This window comes from Oryctolagus cuniculus, chromosome 9 (assembly GCF_964237555.1).
Source record: "Oryctolagus cuniculus chromosome 9, mOryCun1.1, whole genome shotgun sequence".
NCBI lineage: Eukaryota > Metazoa > Chordata > Mammalia > Lagomorpha > Leporidae > Oryctolagus > Oryctolagus cuniculus.
This window is the reverse complement of record NC_091440.1, coordinates 95,643,754-95,666,145: the sequence shown is the minus strand read 5'-3', so window position 1 is coordinate 95,666,145 and position 22,392 is coordinate 95,643,754. Positions and strand designations below refer to the sequence as shown.

Genomic DNA, 22,392 nt, shown 5'->3' with positions numbered 1-22,392 from the left:
TCTGAACAAAGTTTGGTGGTTATAATCCCGTTCATCAAGTGAATTCCATCAAAGGTTCTATCTCAGCGACATCTTGGACTCACTCTAAATGAAACGCATCCAGGCCTACAGGAGCTACCTTACACAGGAACAACAGTGCTCAGAAACTTGATCACGGAATAAGCTTCCCGATGAAGGAATCTGACAGATTTAAGCTTCTGATATGATAATCTTTCCCTTACAATATCCTGGCCTCATTTTCACAGCAAAGCAGGCTGTTATCACAGCCTCAGAATCCCCATCATTGTTGACATGAAACATTTCCATGATCTATCTTCATGGTACACCACGTAATTACTGATTTTCTTCACTTGGAGGCCAAGAGTGGTAAGTCAAGAGCTGTCAGGCTCCCTGGCAGGTTACCCAAGCCTGTCTCCCTCAATGATTTGGGTGCTTTCAAGGACACCATTAGCCCCAGAAGTCAACAAACACTTCTGAGTTCATCCTCGCCTCCCTCCCAAAATTGGATTCCATCGATCTGGTTTATCTATTGCAAATAAACACACTGAGTGGGAATGATGAGTTCAATTGCCACAGAAGAACAAAGGAGTATCACTCACCTCTGCTTGTGAAAAGCATAACCAAACGTGATTGTCTGATGAGCATGAGCTTCGTACATAAAATTTAAAGTGCTGATTAATTCAAGTTCAATATCTACCGCTTTCAACCAAAGAGAGAAAATGTTAATGAAAGAATATTCACTTTAAGGCCTGAATTATCTTAAAAATCATTTTATATGTAATAAAGAAGAATAAGGTTACCCATTAATTTGTGCATTGCATAAGGAAATCTGTTACCATGCTAACCTAAGACCTAGAAGAAGTTTCAGCAAAACCCATTGAAAACTTTGTTCATATCTCCAGTTCTCTACCCAACAATCCCTGGAGCCCACTCCAGATTTCCCTGAAATGGCTGGACAAGCTCACCAATGACCACATGTTGCTAACCCAGTAGTTAACTTCTTAGCCCTCATCTCAGGGAACACATAAACAGCCTTTAACACAGCTGATCCTCCCCTACTTCCTAAAAGACTGTGCTCTTGTTGGTTTCCACAATATCAACCTCACTTTTTTCCCTACCCAAGTGAACTACCATATCTTCTTGGTCTCCTCTGCTGGCTCCCACCTCCCAAACTTTTACACAATGAAGAAGCCCGAGGGTTGAATTCTCTCCAACTTTCTGCTGTCTCAAATCAATCATGAGGGTCTCATCGTGTCTCCCAGCTTTTGTAACGCCACTCCGACTACTCCTATGTGTTTCTCTCCATCCTGGACATTGCCTCTCAACTCTCAATCACACATATTCATCTGTCCTGGGGACACAGAAGAGTTAACTCAACCGCAAAGTGTCCAATAAAGATCCCTGATTCCCACACCATGCCTGCTCCTCCTATCCTCTTTCTCCTCTCAGAAGTGGAAATTTGACCTTCACAGCTGCTCAGACCCAAACACCTGGATTCCTATCCTCCTTCCATCATGCATTCAGAATGTGAGCAATCCTATCGTTTGCAGTCAAAATACTGTTATGCACCACATTTAGTGACAGGGACATGTTCTGAGAAATGGGTTACTAAGCAATTTCAGGTCATGTGAACATCACTGATGAACTTATAGAGGTGATATCATCTTGTGCATGCAGTCTGCCGCTGGCCAAAATGTCATTATGTGGCTCATGACCTCACTCTACGCTCAGAATCCTACCACCTCCCACCCCCCAGCGCTGTCACTGCCCTGACCCTACACTCCCCAACCTCTCTGACATGGACAGTACAACAGCTACTCACTCGACAGCTGCTTCTGCCCTGGCCTCCTTACTCCAGTACCCAGATCCCCTTTCAGAAGGCAAATCAGATGTCATGCTTCTGCTCATGTCCACCAAGGATTCCCCATTTCACTCAGAAGGAAAGCCAAGTCACAATGACCTCTGTGCTACAGGATACAGTTCCTGCTAATTTCTCTGATGCCCTCTGCCCCTCCTCCAGGTCTCCCATGCGTGGACAGGGGCCCATGGACTTGGGCCATCTTGTACTACTTTCCCAGGCCACAGCAGAGAGCTGGATTGGAAGTGGAGCAGCCGGGACTCAAACGGGTGTCCACATGGGATGCCAGCACTGCAGGCAGCGGCCTCACCAGTTATGCCACAGTGCCAGCCCCTAAAACATTGCTTTCAAAATAGGCATTTAGTCTGGCAGCTTAGTGTTAGTTAAGGTGCCCATGTCCCACACTGGCATACCTGGGTTCAATACCTGGCTCTGGCTCCTGACTCCTGACTCCAGGTTCCTTCTAATAAAGACCCTGGGAGACAGCAGGTGATGGCTGAAGTAACTGGGCTCCTGCCTCCCACGTGGGAGACCTCGCTGTGTCCCTAGTTCCCAGTGTCAGCTCCAGCCCAGCCTCAGAGGTTATAGACATTTGGGGAATAAACCAGTGGATGGGGGAAGCACTCTCTTTCTGTCCCCACCTGCTATCCTCTGCCTCTTAAGTATATCTTTTTTAAAAAAATCACTTTGGTCTCAAAACAACAAATAACAGTAGTGTGCCTATGCTTGTGCATATATTTGTGTGTTCATGTATTTTAAACATATTTTAGATAGCTTAGTAGGGAGTCACCTAACATGAGAGAAAAAGATTTTTTAAAAAAATAGCACCGTACTGTGACTTACAATGAGAATTTTCCATGGGTCAGACTTTTCTAACAAGAGTGCACAAGACTTGAACCCTGCCAGGCACCCTGGAGTCTCCAAACTCACTCTGCTATCCTTCATCACCTGTAAGTTAAGTTGTTAAGTTCTTTGCCATGAGAACTACAACAGAAACAAAACAGCAAACTTCTCTGTGGTCCATAAGATGCTCAGAGTCTCTCTACATGCCATAACAAAGTACTACAAAGCATCTACTGAATGCTAAAGGACCAACCCCATCAGTAAGATTTGTAATGTTCCCTGTTCCCAGGATTCCCACTTTCTGCCTGTCAGTGAGCCAGTGCTAGCTACTGGCTACCAGGTGACTTAGTAGCTATTTCCATCTTCTTCCATGCTTTCCCCTACATTGCAGGGACTAGAACACTTCTGAGACTCCCTTATAACTAGGACTCTGGGTAGATTTTGCCAATATGAAGCATTTGCTTAGGATGAGAAAGAAAGGAGACAGAGCTGTTGCTTTCCACACAGGAGAAGTGCTCCACATTTGATCTTGCCCCAACTTCTTAGATACAACAAAGCTGGGAAATCAGCAATGACTTCCCAAGTCTCCTGGGTAGCAACAGAAGCAAAGCTGCGGAGGCATGAACTTGAAGCCCAGCTAGGACTTGGCTGACTTCTGATTCTTCAGCTTTTCCAATAATTCTGCAAGCACCTCATTTCCTGTCTTCAATACCTTCACACCTGAAATTAGCTGCTGTGTGTTATTAACATCTCTCAGCCTGGAACCTACCCTTCTAAAGTTATGCTTGTGGTACTGGAGTGTGGAGTACCCAACTCATATTTCTGATCTGCGGCTGGCTCTCTAATAGCCTCTGCCAGCAGCAGGAAGAGGAAAACAAAAGAGGCCGCAAGTCTGGAGTGAGAAAAGAAGTATTTTCCTGTGTGATTGCAACGCATGTGAAAGTCCCTTCTTCATCCTGGCAGTGGGGATGGCTGTGTTCAATAAAATTTCATTTGCAGAAACAGGTGTTGGGTCAAATTGCTCCTGATGCTTTTAGCTGGTCTACCCCTGCCCTAGTTTTCATTTTTACACTTTCAGTTACCAAGTTAGCAGTCTCTAAACTTAATTAACCATTCTTCACATTAAAACCACACTGTTCAAATAATCGATGTTTTTCTCTCCTCGTCAGACTTTATCTCCATTCCTGCACTGAACTCTCCCTATTCCTACCACTGATATCAGAAGTGGTCCCCAGTAACAGTCCAAAGGTAGGAAACTGGCACCAACTATTTTACTGGAAGGCACTGACAACCTAATCATTAGTCTAGGAGAGATGCTGGTTGTCCATTGTGAACAGTACCAAAATTGTAAAATGATTGTCCCTGATATTCTTTCTCTGCCTTTTCATGTGTAATCCCATTCTTTTCTAGAACCCAGAGGTGAAACTGGCACTCTACTCTGGCATTCTATTTTCCTGATCCAGCTGTCTCCCAGCAGTTTTGAAGACCAGAGGCAGCTGGGACAACTCCAGGGGCAGCATATTATTGCAAAATAACTCAAGTAATAGAGACTTTCAAACTTGAAGTTACTGTTTATCAAAGATGATCTGTCAGAAGCACTGTGGACTGCTCAAATCCTGCATTTAGGGATGATAAACTGGTAAACAATTGGACTAAGGAAAAGGATATGAAACAGCCATTTTAGATAGTAAACAATAGCAGCACTGATTTCTGAAAGAAAAGTTAATGAGGTGTGCGATACGACAGCTGCGGTTTGTGACTGGAGGTACCTGCCCCAACTGTGACTCAGGGAAGAGCAATACAGAGTACAGTTCTCACTGATAATTCTCAGCTAGAGAATGCTGATGGGAAATGAAGGAACTACCACACAGAGAAAGAGCTTGAGAGATCTGAAAGGGTCCCCTTGTATCTTTGAACAAACACCAAGTTATGCACATGAGTGAGATCTGGGGGAAAAAAAAAAAAAAACCCTCATATGCTTTCATTTGAGAGGACTTCAAAATGTCAATGAACATGCACATTATCTATCATTGCATTTTCCTTGAACAATGCTCCTCAACTTCCGAGATGGGGAGGGAAGGTTACATGCTGAAAAATCCACTGTAGGTTGAAAATAAACCAAAAATGTATTTAATACACATAACCTAAAAAACATCCTAGCTTAGTAACACAGGAAACAATATAGCGTATCTGTCGCTTACGGCAGCCACCACTGCCAAGTATCACAAGAGTATAGTACAATGCAAATCACCAGCCCAGGAGAAGATGAAAATGCAAAATTTAAAGTACAGTTTCTACTGAATACACATCACCTTTTGCATAATCAGAAGTCAAACCATAGTAAGTAGGAGAACATCTGTATATAAAAGAAGTAATAACAACCAAGGCTGTGTGATGAATAAATTCCCAGAGCTCAAATAATTGGAAGAAGTTTCAACTATCCATAGTGGAAAAGCTGTAGATTCTTAAGTGGTAGCCCCAATGGATTATGCTTTGGTAGGACAACTGAAATAGTACAAGAATAAAGGCCGCCACAGACTCACAAGTACCTGCCTGCCAAAACTTTAATGAAAATAACAGAATTCAGATATTCAGCAACAAAAAATAACCAGCACACATCAAAAAATTACTAGACATACAAAATGACAGAAAAATATGGTCTAAAACCTAGATTTTAAAAAAACAGCAAATAGAAACAGGCCCATAAATGACATAGAAGTGGAATTAGTAGAAGAGGATTTTAAGTTATTATAAATTTATTGAAAGACTTAACAGAACACATTAATACAATGAAAAAAGTGGAAGAACTAAATAGAACCATTACACAGAGTGAAAAAAAACATTTGACGTGTGTAAGTGTAGTGAAAAATATAAAATAATGCTGAGGTAAATTAATGAGGACTTAAGTAAACAAGAATATCCCATGTTCATGAATTTGAAATATCAATACCTTTAAAATGTTAAATTGCCCAAATTTATGTATACCCATAATCTACATATAATCATAAAAATCTCAGCAGCTAGAGAAATTCACAACCTGACTCCAAAGTGTAGCAGAAGTATAAAGGTCCTGCAATAAACAGAACAATCTTGACAAACAACAAAGTTGGAGAACTTCACAACCTGTTACAAAGCTACCATAATTACACAATGTGGAACTGGACATCAAAAGAGATACATACATGAATGGAATAAACTGGCAAAAATAGAATCACATATATTGGTCAATGGATTTACAACAAAAGTGCCAGGTAATTCCATGTGGAAATAAAAGTATCTGTCACAAATATGCTAGCAAAACTAGATTCCCTATGTAGGTTATGTTATACCTCAACCTTTACCTCACACCACAAACAAAACCAGATCACAGACTTAAAAGTTAAAACTATAAAGAAGAAAATATAGGGGGAAATCTTCCCAATTCTGGAGTATCAAAGCTCTAATAATATCAAAAAGTAAAAGAAGAAACTAGACTTCAACAAAATAAGAAAGATATGCACTGCAAAAGATACCTGCATTTCTTTCCCAATGCTATGGAACATACTAACACAAATTCAGCACAGAACACCGCACACATCCGTTATCAACAGTCCATGCTCAGTTTAGTTCAATCTGTTGCTAGGGGTCTCAAAAGACCATAAGCGGGGCCGGCACTGTGGCTCATTTGGCTAATCCTCCACCTGCGGCGCCAGCAACCCATTTGGGTTCTAGTCCCGGTTGCTCCTCTTCCAGTCCAGCTGTCTGCTGTGGCCCGGGAAGGCAGTGGAGGATGGCCCAAGTGCTTGGGCCCTGCACCCATATGGGAGACTGGGAGGAAGCACCCAGCACCTGGCTTCAGATCGATGTAGCTCCAGCCGTAGCAGCCATTTGGGGGGTGAACCAATGGAGGGAAGACCTTTCTCTCTGTCTCTCTCTCTCTCTCACTGTCTAATTCTATCTGTCAAATAAAAATAAATAAATAAAGACCAGAAGCAGAGATCTGGCCAAGGAGGGAACTCACCTGAAGGTGTAGCTGGGGAAGGACCCGTATCCTGTCTGCCTCAGGTTCCTGGCAGAACCCACCTCCTTGTGGTTGCAGGACTCTCATTTTCTTGCAGGCTGTAGGCTACAGTCACTCTCAAGTCAAACAGGCAGCTTGTCAGCACACAGCCCAGGCCCTCGGCTCACACGGTGGTTTGCTACTGAAACCCACCATAAGAGCAAAGTCTCTCACTTCAGCCTCTTAGGAAGGAATCTTATACAAACCACTATAATCAAGGGAGTGACAGTCCCTCACTTTTGCTGGATTCTGATGGTGGAAATTATGTTGTAGGCTCCACACACACTCAAAGGGTGACTCTATTAGGAAACGGTGTGGAGACAGGAGACAGAGATTCCTGAGGGTCATTCTAGGGCATAGTTTCTCTAACACTGTTAAGAAAATGGCTAGGCAAGGAAAAGGTAGATAATATTTACAATACACATCTCTGAAGCAGGGTTTGTATCCAGAATACATAAAGAACTGTTGAAATCATTAATTTAAAATTCCATGCAATACTCAATTTTTAAAAGAGGCAAGGAGCAGACATTTAGCCCAGCACAGATCCCACATAAGAATGCCTAGGTTCAATCTCCAGCCCAAGGTCCTCACTCCAGCTTCTCATCAATGCAGACCTTGGGAGGCGGCAGTGATGGCTCAAGTAATTGCAGTGCTGCCACCCATGTGGAGACCTGGATTGCATTCTCAGCTCCTGCCTCTGGCTTAGTCCCTTCTCTTTTCACCATCTGGAGAGAGAACCAGTGAATGGCATCTCTTTTTATCATTACTCTCTCTCTTTCTCTCATGAATAAAATCTATTTATTTATTTGAGAGGCAGAGTGACAGAGAAAGAGACAGACAGGGGTCCAGTGCTGTGCTGTAGCAGGTAAAGCTGCTTCCTGCAGTGCCAGCATCCCTTATGGTTCAAGTCCCGGCTGCTCCACTTCCCATCCAGCTCTCTGCTATGGCCTGGGAGAGCAGTACAGGATGGTCCTAGTCCTTGGGCCCCTGCACCCACGTGGGAAACTTGGAAGAAGCTCTTAGCTCCTGGCTTCAGATCGGCATAGCTCCAGCGGTTGTGGCCAATTGGAGAGTGAACCAGCGGATGGAAGACCTCTATATCTCTCTCTGCCTCTCCTTCTCTCTCTGTATAACTCTGACTTTCAAATAAATAAATAAAGCTTTAAAAAAAAAAAAAAAGACAAAGAGAGCTTTCATGTGCTGATTCACTCCCCAGTGGTTCTCAATGGTCATTGTTGGGCCAGGACAAAGCCAAGAACCAGGAATTCCATCTGGATCTCCCACATGAGTAGCAGGGGCCCAAGCACTTGGGCCAGCATCCACTGCTTTTCCAGGCACATTAGCAGGAAGCTGGATTGAAGTGGAGCTGCCAGGACTCAAACTGGACTGGCATTGCAAGAGGCAGCTTAACCCACTGCACCACAACACCAGCCCCTAAAGTATTGTTTTAAAAAGGGCAAAAGTTTGACAGAGAATTCAACAAAGGAAGATTTTTAAATGGCCAATTAGCACAGGAAAAGGTAATCAACATGATCAGTCATCAGAGAAACGAAAACTAAAACCACACTGAGCTATCATTACACATCCAGTAAAATGGCTAAAATTAAAATAAATAACAATAGCAAATACTGATGAAGATGTGGAACAATGAAAACTCTCAGAGACTCCCAGTGGAAGAGTAAAATGGAACCTGTTGGGCAATGTCTCCCAGAGCTAGGTATTGTCGCTCCCCCTCTTCATGGAGGAACGACACAGGACCCTGCGCTGTTCTTTCATCTGCTCGGCCCTCCCCGGGTTTGCTGCTGGTTCTTCCCAGGTTGGCTACCGACCCTTCCACCTCCGTGGAAGGGCGGTTCCCCCTGCCACATTCCCCACTTCCGCGGGGGAGCGGCACACTGCCGGCCGGCTCTCTCGGGGGCTGCACTTCCCCTTAGATGTTCCTGGTGCATGCCGTCTCTCTCCTTCTTTATAGTCCTCTGCCAATCCCAACTCGGCTGCCCACACGCCGAGTACGCTGCTCTCCTCCAATCAGGAGCAAGTCCTACAGTTTATTGGTTGAACTGGAGGCAGCTGTGCAGAAGCTGTTTACTTCTCTCCCAGCGCCATATTGTGGGAGAGCAGATGCATAGAATAAGTCTTAATTCCAGTAACTCAGTCTAGTCCGGATTGCTCCCCACAGATCCCCCTTTCTTTTTATTTTTTGGCGTTGATATGCGCCTGTCTTCGGTGTCCCGCAGCACACACTCTGCTCTACTTGCTAGAGTTGCCACAGGTTCTTACACGTCCTATCAATCAGGCAAACCAAATCCGGGTCCTCTCTTCGCCATGTTGTGAGGAGGTTTTTAGGCGCTGATGCGTGCCTGTGTTCGGTGCCCTGCAGCGCATGCTCTGCTCTGCCTGCAGGGGCTTACAAGCCCTAACAATCAGGCAAACCGAATCCAAGCCTTCTCATTGCCGTATTGTTGGGGAGACTTATTAGTGTTGGTTCGTGCCTATCTTCAGTGACCTGTGGCGCATAAGCTGCTAGCCGCCGCAGGTGCTCATCGCCTCACTAATCGGGCAGACCGAATCCAAGCCTTTTAATTGTTGTATTGTGGGGAGGCCTTACTGATGTTAATTCGTGCCTGTCTTCGGTGACCTGCGGCGCATAAGCTGCTAGCCGCCTGCAGGTGCTCATCGCCTCACTTAATCAGGCAGACCGAATCCAAGCTTTCTCATTGCCATGTTGAGGGGAGGCCTTTCTATTTCTCTATTTCTCTATCTCCGGGCATTCCTATTTCCCCCATTTTACTTCTATCTTCCAGCATTCCTATTTCTCTCATTTTACTTCTAAACTTCTGTCTCTCTTATCCCTGCGGCTTCCCAGCGCCCGCCCCGAGGCTGCTTCTCGGCAGCTTCCCGGCTCTGCGCCGCTTCAGCCCACACTTCTCTCATCTGCGCGGCTTCCCGGCTTCGCGCACGCACTCCGCGGTCTCGCACTAGCCCAGCGTTCCCTATCTACTTGTGCCCCGCACGCTCTCTCTGCGCGCGGCAGCCTCCGCGAGTCACACAGCCCCAGCTCACGTTTCCGCCACCACCGGCATTCAGTCCAAGTTCCCCGGACTAACCTGGCGAATTCTGGCGGCCCACGTCTCTGCCTCTGGTTCCAGATCTTCGCCTCTTGCTCCCCGAGGTGACTTGAAGAATTCCAAGGTGGCTTATGTCTCCGCCTCGGCCTGCACTCGCGGCTTCATCCTCCCTAACATTTTTCTCTACCTGGTATGTTTCCTTAAGTTTTCTTCCAACAATATTCCTCTCATTTCTCCTGGCTACTCCCCACAGTCCGTATCCGAGTCCAAGTTTCTTATAGGTTTCACTTTCACTTTCAACCTGCAGTCCGTATCTGAGTCTAAGTTTCTTCTTGCTTTCACTTTAAATCCTAACTTCTTTCCCACAGTCCATATCCGAGTCTATGCCTAGGCTTTCAATAGCTTCTTCCGGCACCTAGGCTCTTTGCTAGTCTCTCTCTCCGGTATTTTCCACTTCTTGCCGTTTCTTCCCTCCTAGGTTTCCTATCCGTCCTAAGTTTCCTATCCGAGTCACGGCACCATTATGTCGCTCCCCCTCTTCATGGAGGAACGACACAGGACCCTGCGCTGTTCTTTCATCTGCTCGGCCCTCCCCGGGTTTGCTGCTGGTTCTTCCCAGGTTGGCTACCGACCCTTCCACCTCCGTGGAAGGGCGGTTCCCCCTGCCACATTCCCCACTTCCGCGGGGGAGCGGCACACTGCCGGCCGGCTCTCTCGGGGGCTGCACTTCCCCTTAGATGTTCCTGGTGCATGCCGTCTCTCTCCTTCTTTATAGTCCTCTGCCAATCCCAACTCGGCTGCCCACATGCCGAGTACGCTGCTCTCCTCCAATCAGGAGCAAGTCCTACAGTTTATTGGTTGAACTGGAGGCAGCTGTGCAGAAGCTGTTTACTTCTCTCCCAGCGCCATATTGTGGGAGAGCAGATGCATAGAATAAGTCTTAATTCCAGTAACTCAGTCTAGTCCGGATTGCTCCCCACAGGTATCTTCCCTGAAACCCAGGAATTCCACTCCTAGGTATTTACCCAAGAGAAACCAAAAGATTAGTCTACCAAAACATGTACAGAAATGCTCATAGCATCTTTATTTGTAATAGTCGCCAAATAGAAATGATAAAGATATCAACAAATAAATGGGTAAAGGACGTGTGTTATAGCCATACAACGAAATACTTACACAGCCATAAAAAGGAACTGAATTTTTAATGATGCACACAGCAACCTGTACAAAAGAAGCCAGAAAAAACACACCTGACTGTTCGGTGTCATTCTAATGTAATTCTAACATAAGCACAATTCACCCATCTTTTTGGAAAGCAGGTGAGTGGGTGCCTGGGAGAGGAGAGGGCTGACTACAACAGAACTTCTGGAGAAGATGGAAAAGTTCAGTGTCTGGAATGGGGTGGTGGGAACATGGGGATAAGTGTGGGTGAGGAGCACCAAAAGGCAGCCTCACAATGGCAACTTGAAGGCGCCAAATGTTGTCCATTTCACGCGCTGGCTAATGGTATCTGAGAGCTCTCACTGCTATGGCAATCCAGTCCTCACCAGGACTTGTAATGCCAACCAGTTTCGTCGCAGCCACTCTAATGGGTGCATAGCATATCTCACTGTGGCGTTAATGTACCTTCTTGATGACTAATCACACTGATAGCCCTTCTCACCGGGAACTCCAGGCCTCCCTACTCCCATCCATTCCTCCCAGACTCACTTCTGGTCCCCATGCCAGGAGTAAAGATTGAGGGTGCCAGTGGCAATTCACAGAGATTATTGATAAAGCCGACTTCTCTATTTTCGAGCAAACAGACAAACAAAACAAAATCACAAATCTTTTTCCCTGCCAACCTATCATCTAGAATGCCCCTGGGTGTCCACACACCATTACTCACCTGATTTCAAAGCACTGATTTTGTCTATATTACAGATCCTAGGTGTTGTTTTAACATCAACTGAAAAACTCAAAATACAGAGATGAACCCTAATCATTTAGAGCACCTGGGATCTCAGCCTAGCCATACTGCAAAGTAAAGGAGATAGAAGCCAGCTCTGCCTTTGAGGGAAAACCCTTAACCCTCACCCTTATGTGGGAGATGAAGAGAAGCCAGGTCTAGTACTTCCAATTCCTGGGCCATTTCCTTCGTCTGTGTCTCTGCTTCCTCATCAGTGGTCTGAGACTGTAAAAGCCCAACACAGGCATTCCACTAGGGATCTAATGTGCCCGTAATCTATTGTCCTGGGAACAGCCAGTGTGTCCACTTCTATTCCTCACCTCCTAAATGAGGTTTTGATGGGACTAGAAATGCCTTTAATTCAACTCAAGAACAAGAAGGAATGGGCCGGCGCTGTGGCTCACTAGGCTAATCCTCCGCCTGCGGCACTGGTACTCCGGGTTCTAGTCCCAGTTGGGGCGCCGTTTCTGTCCTGGTTGCTCCTCTTCCAGTCCAGCTCTCTGCTGTGGCCCAGGAAGGCAGTGGAGGATAGCCCAGGTCTTTGGGCCCTGCACCCTCATGGGAGACCAGGAGGAAGCACCTGGCTCCTGGCTTCAGATGGGCACAGCGCTGGCCATAGCGGCCATTTTGGGGGGTGAACCAACAGAAGGAAGACATTTCTCTCTGTCTCTCTCTCTCACTGTCAAAAAAAAAAAAAAAAAAACCAAGAAGGAAGACAAGGGAAAAGAAGAAAGAAGACAATCCCTCTGTAGTCAGCAGTCAGAAACACAGAGCCTCCCATTGCCTATCGAACAGGAAAAACATGGGCCTCTTCTCAGCAGATACTGAACGTTTTAACGTCATCCAACTAAGTCAGTCCAAAATGGGTTAAGAAGAATCATTCTTTACAGGTTACATTAAAGGCAGTCAGGCACACAGCCAAAATATCTTTTGTTTGGCATCACAAACCACCCTTTGGTCTAGGTAAAGCACAGGTCTGAGTCTCACCATGTTTTGTTGAAGTACAGTCCATCACCTGGATTCCAGACAGCACTGATACAAAGGGAAAATACAGGCTCATTTCCAAGGTACCTCTAGGAAAAGGAGACCTTAAATTTTTTTTAATTATTTTTATTTATCTAAAAGGGGGAGAGAGGGAGAGGGAGAGAGAGGGAGAGGGAGAGAGAGAGAGATAGAGAGAGAGAGAGAGAGAGAGAGAGAGATCTACTCAGTGGTTCACTTACCAAATGCCTGCAATAGTCAGTGGTGGGTCAGGCTGAGGCCAGGAGCCAAGAACTCAACCCAAGTCTCCCATGTGGGTGGCAGGGTGCCAAACACTTAAGCCATCACCTGCTGCCTCCCATGGGGGCACATTATCAGAAAACTGTATTGGAAGCAGACCCAGGACTTGAATCCAGACGTCCCAAGTACCTACCTGCTACACCAGACACCAACAGAGACTTACTTTCATTTGTTTAGTAAGGTTTTGGATGCCATGAAGCTGGGAAGGCATCAGCAAACAGGCACCTGGATGTGCTCACAGGTTGTGTGGACCTGTTCAGGGTCTGGGAATTTCTGCAGCAGCTCTTGGTCCCTCTCCTCTGTTGTGCTGCTATGGCCTACTCAGTGTCTACTCCCCAGCATTGTGAGCCCACATTTGGTCCATCATGGCTACCCTCATCATTACTTCCTGTGTGACTTACAAATAGAAATTCTGATTGAAAACCAAACATTAGCTTAAATGTCGTCATCCATTCAAAAAGATACTCAACATCACTAATTATTAGGGATATGTAAATCAAAACCAAAAGGAAAGGGAGCCGGCGCTGTGGCACAGCAGGTTAAAGCTCTAGCCTGCAGCACCAGCATCCCATATGGGCACCAGTTCAAGTCCTGGCTGCTCTTCTTCCGATCCAGCTCTCTGCTGTGGTCTGGAAAAGTAGTAGAGTATGGCCCAACTCCTTGGGCCCCTGCACCCCCATGGGAGACCTGGAGGAAGCTCCTGGCTCCTGGCTTTGGATCAGCTCAGCTCTGGCCATTGCGGTCATTTGGGGAGTGAACCAGCGGAATGGAAGTCCTCTCTCTCTCTCTTTCTCTCTCTCTCTCTGCCTCTCCTTCTCTCTGTGTATAAATCTGTCAAATAAAATAATTCTTCACAATTAGATAACACCTTATACCCATTAGGATGGTTATTATAAAAAATAAAAAAACCACAAGCGTTGACAAGAATGTGGAGAGATCAGAAGCCTTGTCCTCTGTTGGTAGGAACATAAAATGGTTTAGCTATGAATGAAAACAGTAAAGCAGTTCCTCAAAAACTGAAACATAAAAGTACTGTATGATTCAGAAACGGCACTTCTGGATATTCAAGGATACTTCAGAAAGCTTATGGAAAACGAAATTTAAAAATATGTCAGGGGATGGCACTGTGGCATAGCAGGTAATGCCAATGCCTGCAGTGCCGGCATACCATATGCGTGCCAGTTCAAGACTCAGCTGCTCCACTTCAGATCCAGCTCTCTGCTATGGTCTGGGAAAATAGTAGAAGATGGCCCAAGTGCTTGGGCCCCTGCATCCACTTGGGACACTTAGAAGAAGCTCCTGGTTCCTGGCTTCAGATCGGCACAGCTCCAGCCATTGCAGCCATTTGGGGAGTAAACCAGCAGATGGAAGACTTCTCTCTCTGCCTCTGCCTCTCTGTAACTCTTGCTTTCAAATAAATAAATAAATCTTAAAAAGAAAAAATAAGTTCGTTTTGGTAAAGCCACTGCCTGCCAACATCAGCATCCCATGTGGATGCCAGTTCGAGTCCCCGATGCTTCACTTCTGATCCAGCTCCCTGCTAATGTGCCTGAGAAAGCAGTGGAAGATAGCAAAAGTGCTTGGGGCTCTGCCACCCAAGTGGGAGATCTGGAAGAAGCTTCTGGCTCCTGACTTCAGCCTGGCCCAGCTCCAGACATTGCAGCCATTTGGGGAGTGAACCAGAAGATGGAAGATCCTTCTCTCTCTCTCTCACTCTAACCCTGCCTTTCAAATAAATAAATCTTAAAAAAAAAAATTGCAATCCATGCTTATAGTGGTGGTGGGATCTTCAAAATATTCACAGAAAAATGCATATTCTGCAAAAAAACACTACATGAAAATTTTTGCACCAAAATCAATGTATTTTAATTCCATTTTCCACAAATATTTTTTAAAATTTCTTTATCTATTGGAAAGGCATAGATATAGAGAGGCAGAAGCAGAGAGAGAGAGAGAGAGATCTTCCATTCACTGGTTCACTCCCTAAATGGCCACAGCTGGGAAGATCCGAAGCCAGGAGCCAGGAGCTTCCTCCATGTAGGTACAATGGCCCAAGGACTTGGACCATCTCTGCTGCTTTCCCGGGCACATCAGCAGTAAGCTATACAGGAAGTGGAACAGCCAAGACTCAAACCTGGTGCCCATATGGAATGCGAGCAATGCAGGTGGCGGCTTTACCTGCTATGTCACAGCACCAGCCCCTCCCACAAACTTTTGAAGCACCCTTGTTAATCCAAAAGAATTGAAAGCAGGATCTCTAAAAGATGTTGACACATCAGTATTCATAGCAGCTTTATTCACAACAGCCAAAAGTTGGAAGTCATCCAAGTGTCCATCTACAACTGTAAGGATCAACAAAATATGCACATGGGCTGTTAGCTGTAAGAAGGGAAGATTCCAGCACACGCTGCAGCATGGATGAGCCTTGAAGACCTTCTGCTAAGTGAAATAAACCAGTCATGAAAATCACGATACTGTAAGATTCCACTTTGAGGGATCCCTAAGGTAGTCAAATTCATAGGCACAAAGTCGAATGCTGGTTGCCAGGGGCTGTGATAGGGAAGACAGAGGTTGAGTTTAATGGGGACAAAAGGAGTTCTCTGAACAGATGCTGCTGGTGGTTACACAACAGTGCCACTGAATTATAACCTGTGCCACAGTTCACACACACACACACACACACACACACTTTCCAATGCAGAAAAATTCTACGAAGAAAATTAAGGCACAATGGGAATGCTTGGAAAAGTGGAATCCATAGCACAAGGGAGCTTTCCTTAGTACCTCAGAGCATGTGCGAGTCAGAGTCCAGAGTTGAGCAGGACCTGGGTTGCAGGGCTTCTTGCAGGTGGCACACAAACAAAGGCAGGAGAGGCTCAATAAGATGAATGCAGAAGCATTCACACAAAAAGGGGCACCCTGGAAATACTGCAGGCTCCCTGACTGCTGACCATGGAGTTGTGAGGGCAGAGAGAATGCCTTTGTCTACACAGCAGGATCCATGTCCTCCTGGGGTTGCAAGTCTGTGTACTACAACTTCTCCCCTTAAAACTGTACTTAGACCCGTCATCTGTTATTATCTCACTGCCCAAGTGCTTGCCCTTAACTGGGCCCTTGTTAATCTCAAAAATGGAATTTCATTGTTCAGCTCCTATTTTCAAACCAAACCACATCACAGGTCACTGGTTACGCAAGAGTCAGCTCCAACCTGGTCTCTTCAGTGCCTTTCGGCTGTGATGGGGTGGACACATGTCCATGAAATACTCAGGAAACCATGGTGTTCAATTCCCCAGGAGCTGGTGGCTTTGGGATGTTGAGGAATTAAGTGCACATGTATCCTACTACTATAGAAATGTAAACAGCTTCCAACACTTAGATATGATCTTTATAAAGAAAATTCTACAAATCTCTTTAGCCATCTACATTGTAGTTTACCGTCACCACTTAACGTAAATCATAAAAGGTGTCATTAATACTTCATAGTTAATGTCTGAAGCTCAACCAGATGAAAACTAATGCATTTTAAATGCACAATTATAGGTGAGTACAACAAAGTATTACCATGAAGCAACATTCTAAGATAATATTGATATTTAAAGATAAGGCTTTATAACGTCCACTCAAAATTACAAACAGAAAACACAGGATAGTCTTATGATTGTTTGGTAGAAAAAATAAACCCTGATTAGCATAATAGAAACAAACCAATTGCAATTTTTAAAAAACTACTCACATCCAGAGAATCCTCCTTTAGTAGGATAAGAGCCATATTCTGTGACACCAATCGGCAGGAATATCCTAAAGTGGGGAAGAGACAACATGTGAATTTATTGTTTCTTCCACAGGCTCATCGGTTTTCTAAGGTTATTTAAATTCAACCTCTTCTCTTTCACCTTAGTACTGTTTTAAGTCTATTGGTTGACACAGAGGAATAGGGCAAAGTGAGGGATAGGAAAAGATTTTGATTCTCGCAGACAGCTTGAATAGAACTGGCTGGGAAGGTCTTTAAAACTAAAGGCTAAAATAAATACTTGTCAATTTTCTGTGGATTTTTCTTTATGCCTGTCATCCTTGTAAAACATTAGGATAAGCCTTGGATTATCTAAAGTAACAGCAAACACTTTAGGAAGACAAATGGAATTTAACAGTGCTCCTAAATCAGCATAAATATGCCTACTGGAATACCCAGACCCCTCAGCGCCTTTCTAAAAAGTAGGCAGTTCTCACAACAGGTTTCAAGGCGGTACTACTGCACAATTTGAGAGTCACTTTTCCTGACAAAAGTAATCGCCATTTCGAGAATTAAATCCTGGGACTGGTGCAGTGGCTTAGCAGGTAAAGCCGCTGCCTGTGGCACAGGCACTCCATATGGGCTCCGGTTCAAGTCCTGGCTGCTCCACTTCCAATCCCACTCCCTGCTAATGTGCCTGGGAAAGCAGCAGAGGATGGCACATGTGGGAGACCCAGAAGAAGCTCCTGGCTCCTGGCTTTGGATCAGCCCAGCTCTGGCCATTGTAGCCATTTGGGGAGTGAACCAGCAGATAGATAGATAAATAGATAGATCTCTCTCTCTCTCTCTCTGCCTTTCAAATAAATAAATAAATAAATCTTTATTTAAAAAAAAGATTTAAACCCTGAGTTGCATTTAACAACAACAATAACAATGAAATTTAAAACAATGTTTGTTTGGAACAAAAGTATCCCTAACTCTTTAAACATTTCTGGTGGCTTCGGGATCCACAAGAGAGGAGGCCCACACTTCCGGGAATAGAGAGTCCCTACCTGCACTTCCAGGAATGAAAAGTCCTTGTCAAGGTCCCCACGGGTGCCTAAAGGTCAACCAGTGAGGATCAGACCCACCTCAACCTTTAACCCTCATGCCCTGTATCTTCAAAAGGAGCCCTCCCAACCTCTGATACGCAACTTCCCTAACCCCGCTCTGTTGGCACTGGTGAACCTGGCCAGGGAGCGGAATTCCAATAAAAGCTTGTAAATTAATTGATTCATCTGGCTGGGAAGACTTGTTCCGCGCAAGACACCTTGCAATTTCCTTCTCAGTTTTTTTAAAAAAGTTGTCCCATAGGTTAAATGAGATCCTCTTCTCTACTTTTTTTCTCAGTACGGGGAATGTTTTTTCTAGAAGCTCCTTCCTCCTCAGGCTCTGAACTAGATGACTGCTCAGTGACCACACAAGAGCCTCTGGATTCTTCCCATCCAGGTCCACATGCCCTGTGGGGAGGAAGCTCCAGTAACCTGTACGACCTGTGGCAATAGCCAGGGCTCCAATTTTTGCTTCAAATCAGCTGCACCCGCTCTGTGCCCTAGAGAGGGCTGGCATCACCACACACTTCTCACCACCCCCATCTCTATCCATCTCATTGGGAAAAGGCAAGGAAGAAAGCTCTCACCTAGAAAAATGGCCCTCAAACCAACTTTTTGTCCAGCATCTTCAGATAATGGGTCAATGATTATAGGAAAATGAAGCAAAGCATCACACAGAATTTCAACCTTCCAGCAAGTACACAAATACTTCAAAAAGTTCATGAAAAATGCATCCTGTGAAAGACTGCACACATTTCACATTTTTTGCAGTCAAATTCATCTTTTAATTCCATTTTCCATGAGCTTCTGAAGTCTCCTCAACGGGGTGCCCTGGAATCTCCAGGCAGAACACGAAACCCGTCCTCACAGATGCTCCACATACCAAGGAAAGGAGACTGGGCCAGAGACAAGACCACCAAACCCATGTGTGTGGCCCTACTCAGCACGTTTCTGCTCATTCTTAAGAAACTCTAGCAATAGGCACAAGATGCAATTCAACACAGACAAAATTTAAGACCAAGAAAAAGCTGTGTTTTGGGGGAGAGGCTGCGAAATACATATTTTTGTTTATTTTGGCAATGAACAAACATAACCTTCACTAACAATTGCCATTTGGAAAGAATAATTTATAAAGCACTTCAGAACACAAATTTTAAGGGACAAAATTATGGCTTTTAATTCAAATGTTATCTTTAACAATACCATAAAAGATACAATCCAGGTTATTAATAAGCTTTTTCTTAAAGGAATGAGATTATTTCTTTTAAAAACTAAAACAAATTTGATAACAATTTATTTTATTTACTTGAAAGTCAGAGAGAGCTTCCATATGTTGGTTCACTCCTCAAATGCCGACAACAACTGGGACTGGGCAGAGACCAGAGCCAGCAGCCAAGAATACAATACAGGTGTCTTACATGTAAGGATGGCAAGAACCCAATCACTGGAGCCATCACCTGCTGCCTCCCAGGGTCCACATCAGCAAGAGTAGAGTCAGGAACCGAACCCAGTTACTCTAATGGGGGGGGGGGGGTGCAGGTGTCTTAACCATAAGGCCAAACAATTACTTCAAAACTGAATAACATTTCTTTTTTTAAAAAAAAAAACTGAATAACATTTCAATACCACACAGGCAAATGCCCAAAACCAAAAAGGGGGGAACGGAGAGTGAGTAAGAAACATTTTTTTAAACATTTTAAAATTACTCCAAGTCTTACTTTTAACAATAGCGATGGGTAAAAGCTAGACTTTCAAATGCCATTAAACATTGTGAATAGAGACATGCTTTTGAAGACATCACTTGGGATGTCCACAACACACATCACTTTCCTGGATTCATGACCTGGCTCCACTCTGAATTTCAGCCTCTCGCTGATGCACATCCTGGGAGGCAGCAAGTGATGGCTCAAGGAGCTGTGTCCCTGACACTCACGGAAGAGGCCTGAACTGTATTCCTGGTTCCTGGCTTAGGCCCGGCCCAGCCCTGCATGTGGCAGGCATTTGATGGAAGACAGGAGATGGAAGCAAATGGAAGGTGTCTCTCTGTCTTCCCCAGCTCTCCTTTTCTGTCTCCATGGCTTTCAAATAAATAAATAAATTTTAATAAGCATTTTAAAACTACTCCAAGTCTTACTACTCCAAAGTTCTGCTTAATAGGATTGGGAAAACTGCTTTCTTCATTTCCTTTAAAATTTTACAAATACATTCTTTCTTCCTGTAAGTTTCTAGATTAGGTTCAGAAGGGAGGTCTACATTTTCTCTTCAGTTACAACGAGGGTACGTACTGCAACTTTAATCATTTCCCTCTATGTCAGGTTACTCCTCTGCAACCTCAGGGATCCCAGCAACGTCAGCAGCAGGGGCTGTTACAAATTCTCTATAACTAATGCAAAAGGATTACTGGCAGGTTGTTTTTATTTGAACAACAGCTGCAGAAGCAAGCTGTAATTTTTAAGCTCTCGCTTACTGCTTTATTTTATATTTTTCACTTTAAGCAAAATGCCACTTGACAACTGAAGTTACACAAAAATATTCCAGAATAAGTCTCAAGTATTTTTTTCTAGCTGGGTTAGGGGGAGAGCAATAAATAAAATGACTGACATTTTCATAAAGTTAAATATACAAAACTAAAGGCTTCCGAGAAGAAACAGATTAAGGGATCTTTTTTGTTTTTTTGTTTTTAATTTGGAAAATGAGGTGAGATCTTGCTTAGAGAATTATCACACAGAACACTTGCACTAGACAGACCATGGAAGTTTAACCCAGTTAATTGTGACTTAGCTAATGTAGTAAACTCAATTATGTCAATCCAGGTTTGGTGTGCTTGATTTCTAATGTTTTTGGATAAAATGAGATCAACTCCTGGAGAAGAGCCAGCCACAGAATGTCAATCCACACTTGTAAATTGAGGCCTCCTTCTTCAATCTTGCAGCCTCACAGGACAGCCATAAAATGACCCCGAGGAGAACCCTTAGGGATTTCGTTTTTACTGCAGCTGAAATTAACAGCACACTACAAAGGCGTTTGGTCTTTCTGCTGCGGGAGTATAATCAACATTCAAAGAAACCCAAACATTTCAGAGTCTGCAGCACTTAGAGCAAGACTAGCTTTTAAGACAATAAAATAATACTTCACACTAGAAAATGTGCCCAAACCAAATCCCTCGGGTATCTCAACCAGTGTTCCTTTTCTATTTTTAAAGGTAAGATCGTAGAGCTGGCGCTGTGGCATAGTACATTAGGCCTCCGCCTGTGGCACCAGCATCCCATATGGGTGCCGGTTCAAGTCCCAGCTGCTCTACTTCTGATCCAGATCTTTGCAATGGCCTGGGAAAGCAGTAGAAGATGGCCCAAGTCCTTGGGCCCCTGCACCCGCGTGGGAGACCCAGAAGAAGTTCCTGGCTCCTGGTTTCAGATCTTCGCAGCTCCGGCCATTGCAGCCATTTTGGGGAGTGAACCAGTGGATCGAGGACCTCTCTCTCTGTCTCTTCCTCTCTCTGTCTGTAACTCTAACTTTCAAATAAATAAATAAAATCTTAAAAAAAAAAAGGTAAGATCATATTGATGATATCCACATTCCATTTTCTCTGGAGATAATTTTTAAAATTTAAATTCTCTTTACAATTTTTCTTTATTTGAGAGACAGACAGTGCTCTCATTTGCTGGTCTACTTTTCAAATGCCTTACAGCCAGGTCTGGGCCAGGATACACTCAGAAGGCAGAAACTTGACCCAAGTCTCACATGTGGTAGTAAGGACCCGAGTACTTGAGCTGTCACCTGCTGCCTCCCAGGATACACATTAGCAGGAAGCTGGAATCAGGAGCAGAGCAGGAATGGAACCCAAGTACTCCCACAGGCATGAGGGTGTCCCATCTGTTGTCTTAAGCACTAGACCAAATCCTGACCCTGGAACCATGTTATCCTCACCACCATGCGTCCTGGGATCACTTAAACCCAACTGCCCAACACTGAGAAAAAACACAGTGCCAACCCACAACAAAAGGTGTCCTGCTGGTTCTAAGTGTTTCCCTGGGGAACCTGTCCAGTGCTTGAGTGTGCGTGCATAAGCAACACTGACAGACCCCATAACCAGGCAACAGACATGGGCCCTGGGGCTTCTCCAGGTGGGATCAGAGTGTTGCGGCCCAGGGTCCTTCATCACTCAGAACCCGTGAGCTGAGGCCTTGTCCACGGAACCACGCCCCTGGGCACCTTTTCCTGCAGGCTCTCCGCCTTCTAAGGAGCAGCCTCGGTCTTCGCTTCTCCGCCTCCCACTCTGACCTGCTGCATAGGCACTATGGTGTTTTGCTGCTGTTTTGTTTCCTACAAATTCTAGAAGGTTCATGTTTAAATCTGTTTGCTCATGAGGCCTTCTGCAATTCTCATTTTTTTTCCTGTGGGAAGTGAACATTGTGTGGTATGGGGAAGTACCCTGGACTCAGCACCCTCACCCCTGTCACCTGGGCTAAGACATTACATCTCCCTGTGTCCCAGCTTGACCTTCAAAAGGGAGATCCTACCTGTAAGGAGATTT

The 22,392-nt window shown here is 44.8% G+C and overlaps 1 protein-coding gene across 12 annotated transcripts in view; it reads right to left on the bottom strand.

The window, feature by feature from the left end:
• ATP8A2 (ATPase phospholipid transporting 8A2) overlaps positions 1-22,392 on the bottom strand; it is a 729,626-nt gene that overhangs the window by 439,440 nt on the left and 267,794 nt on the right. For all 12 annotated transcript variants that reach the window (XR_011378928.1, XM_070049167.1, XM_051850719.2 and 9 more), the window contains one exon: positions 16,771-16,835. Coding sequence is in view for 11 of the 12 variants with exons in the window: in XM_070049167.1 (XP_069905268.1) it covers positions 16,771-16,835 (65 nt within the window). In the remaining variant the exon portion in view is untranslated. The remainder of the gene's footprint in view (positions 1-16,770; positions 16,836-22,392) is intronic.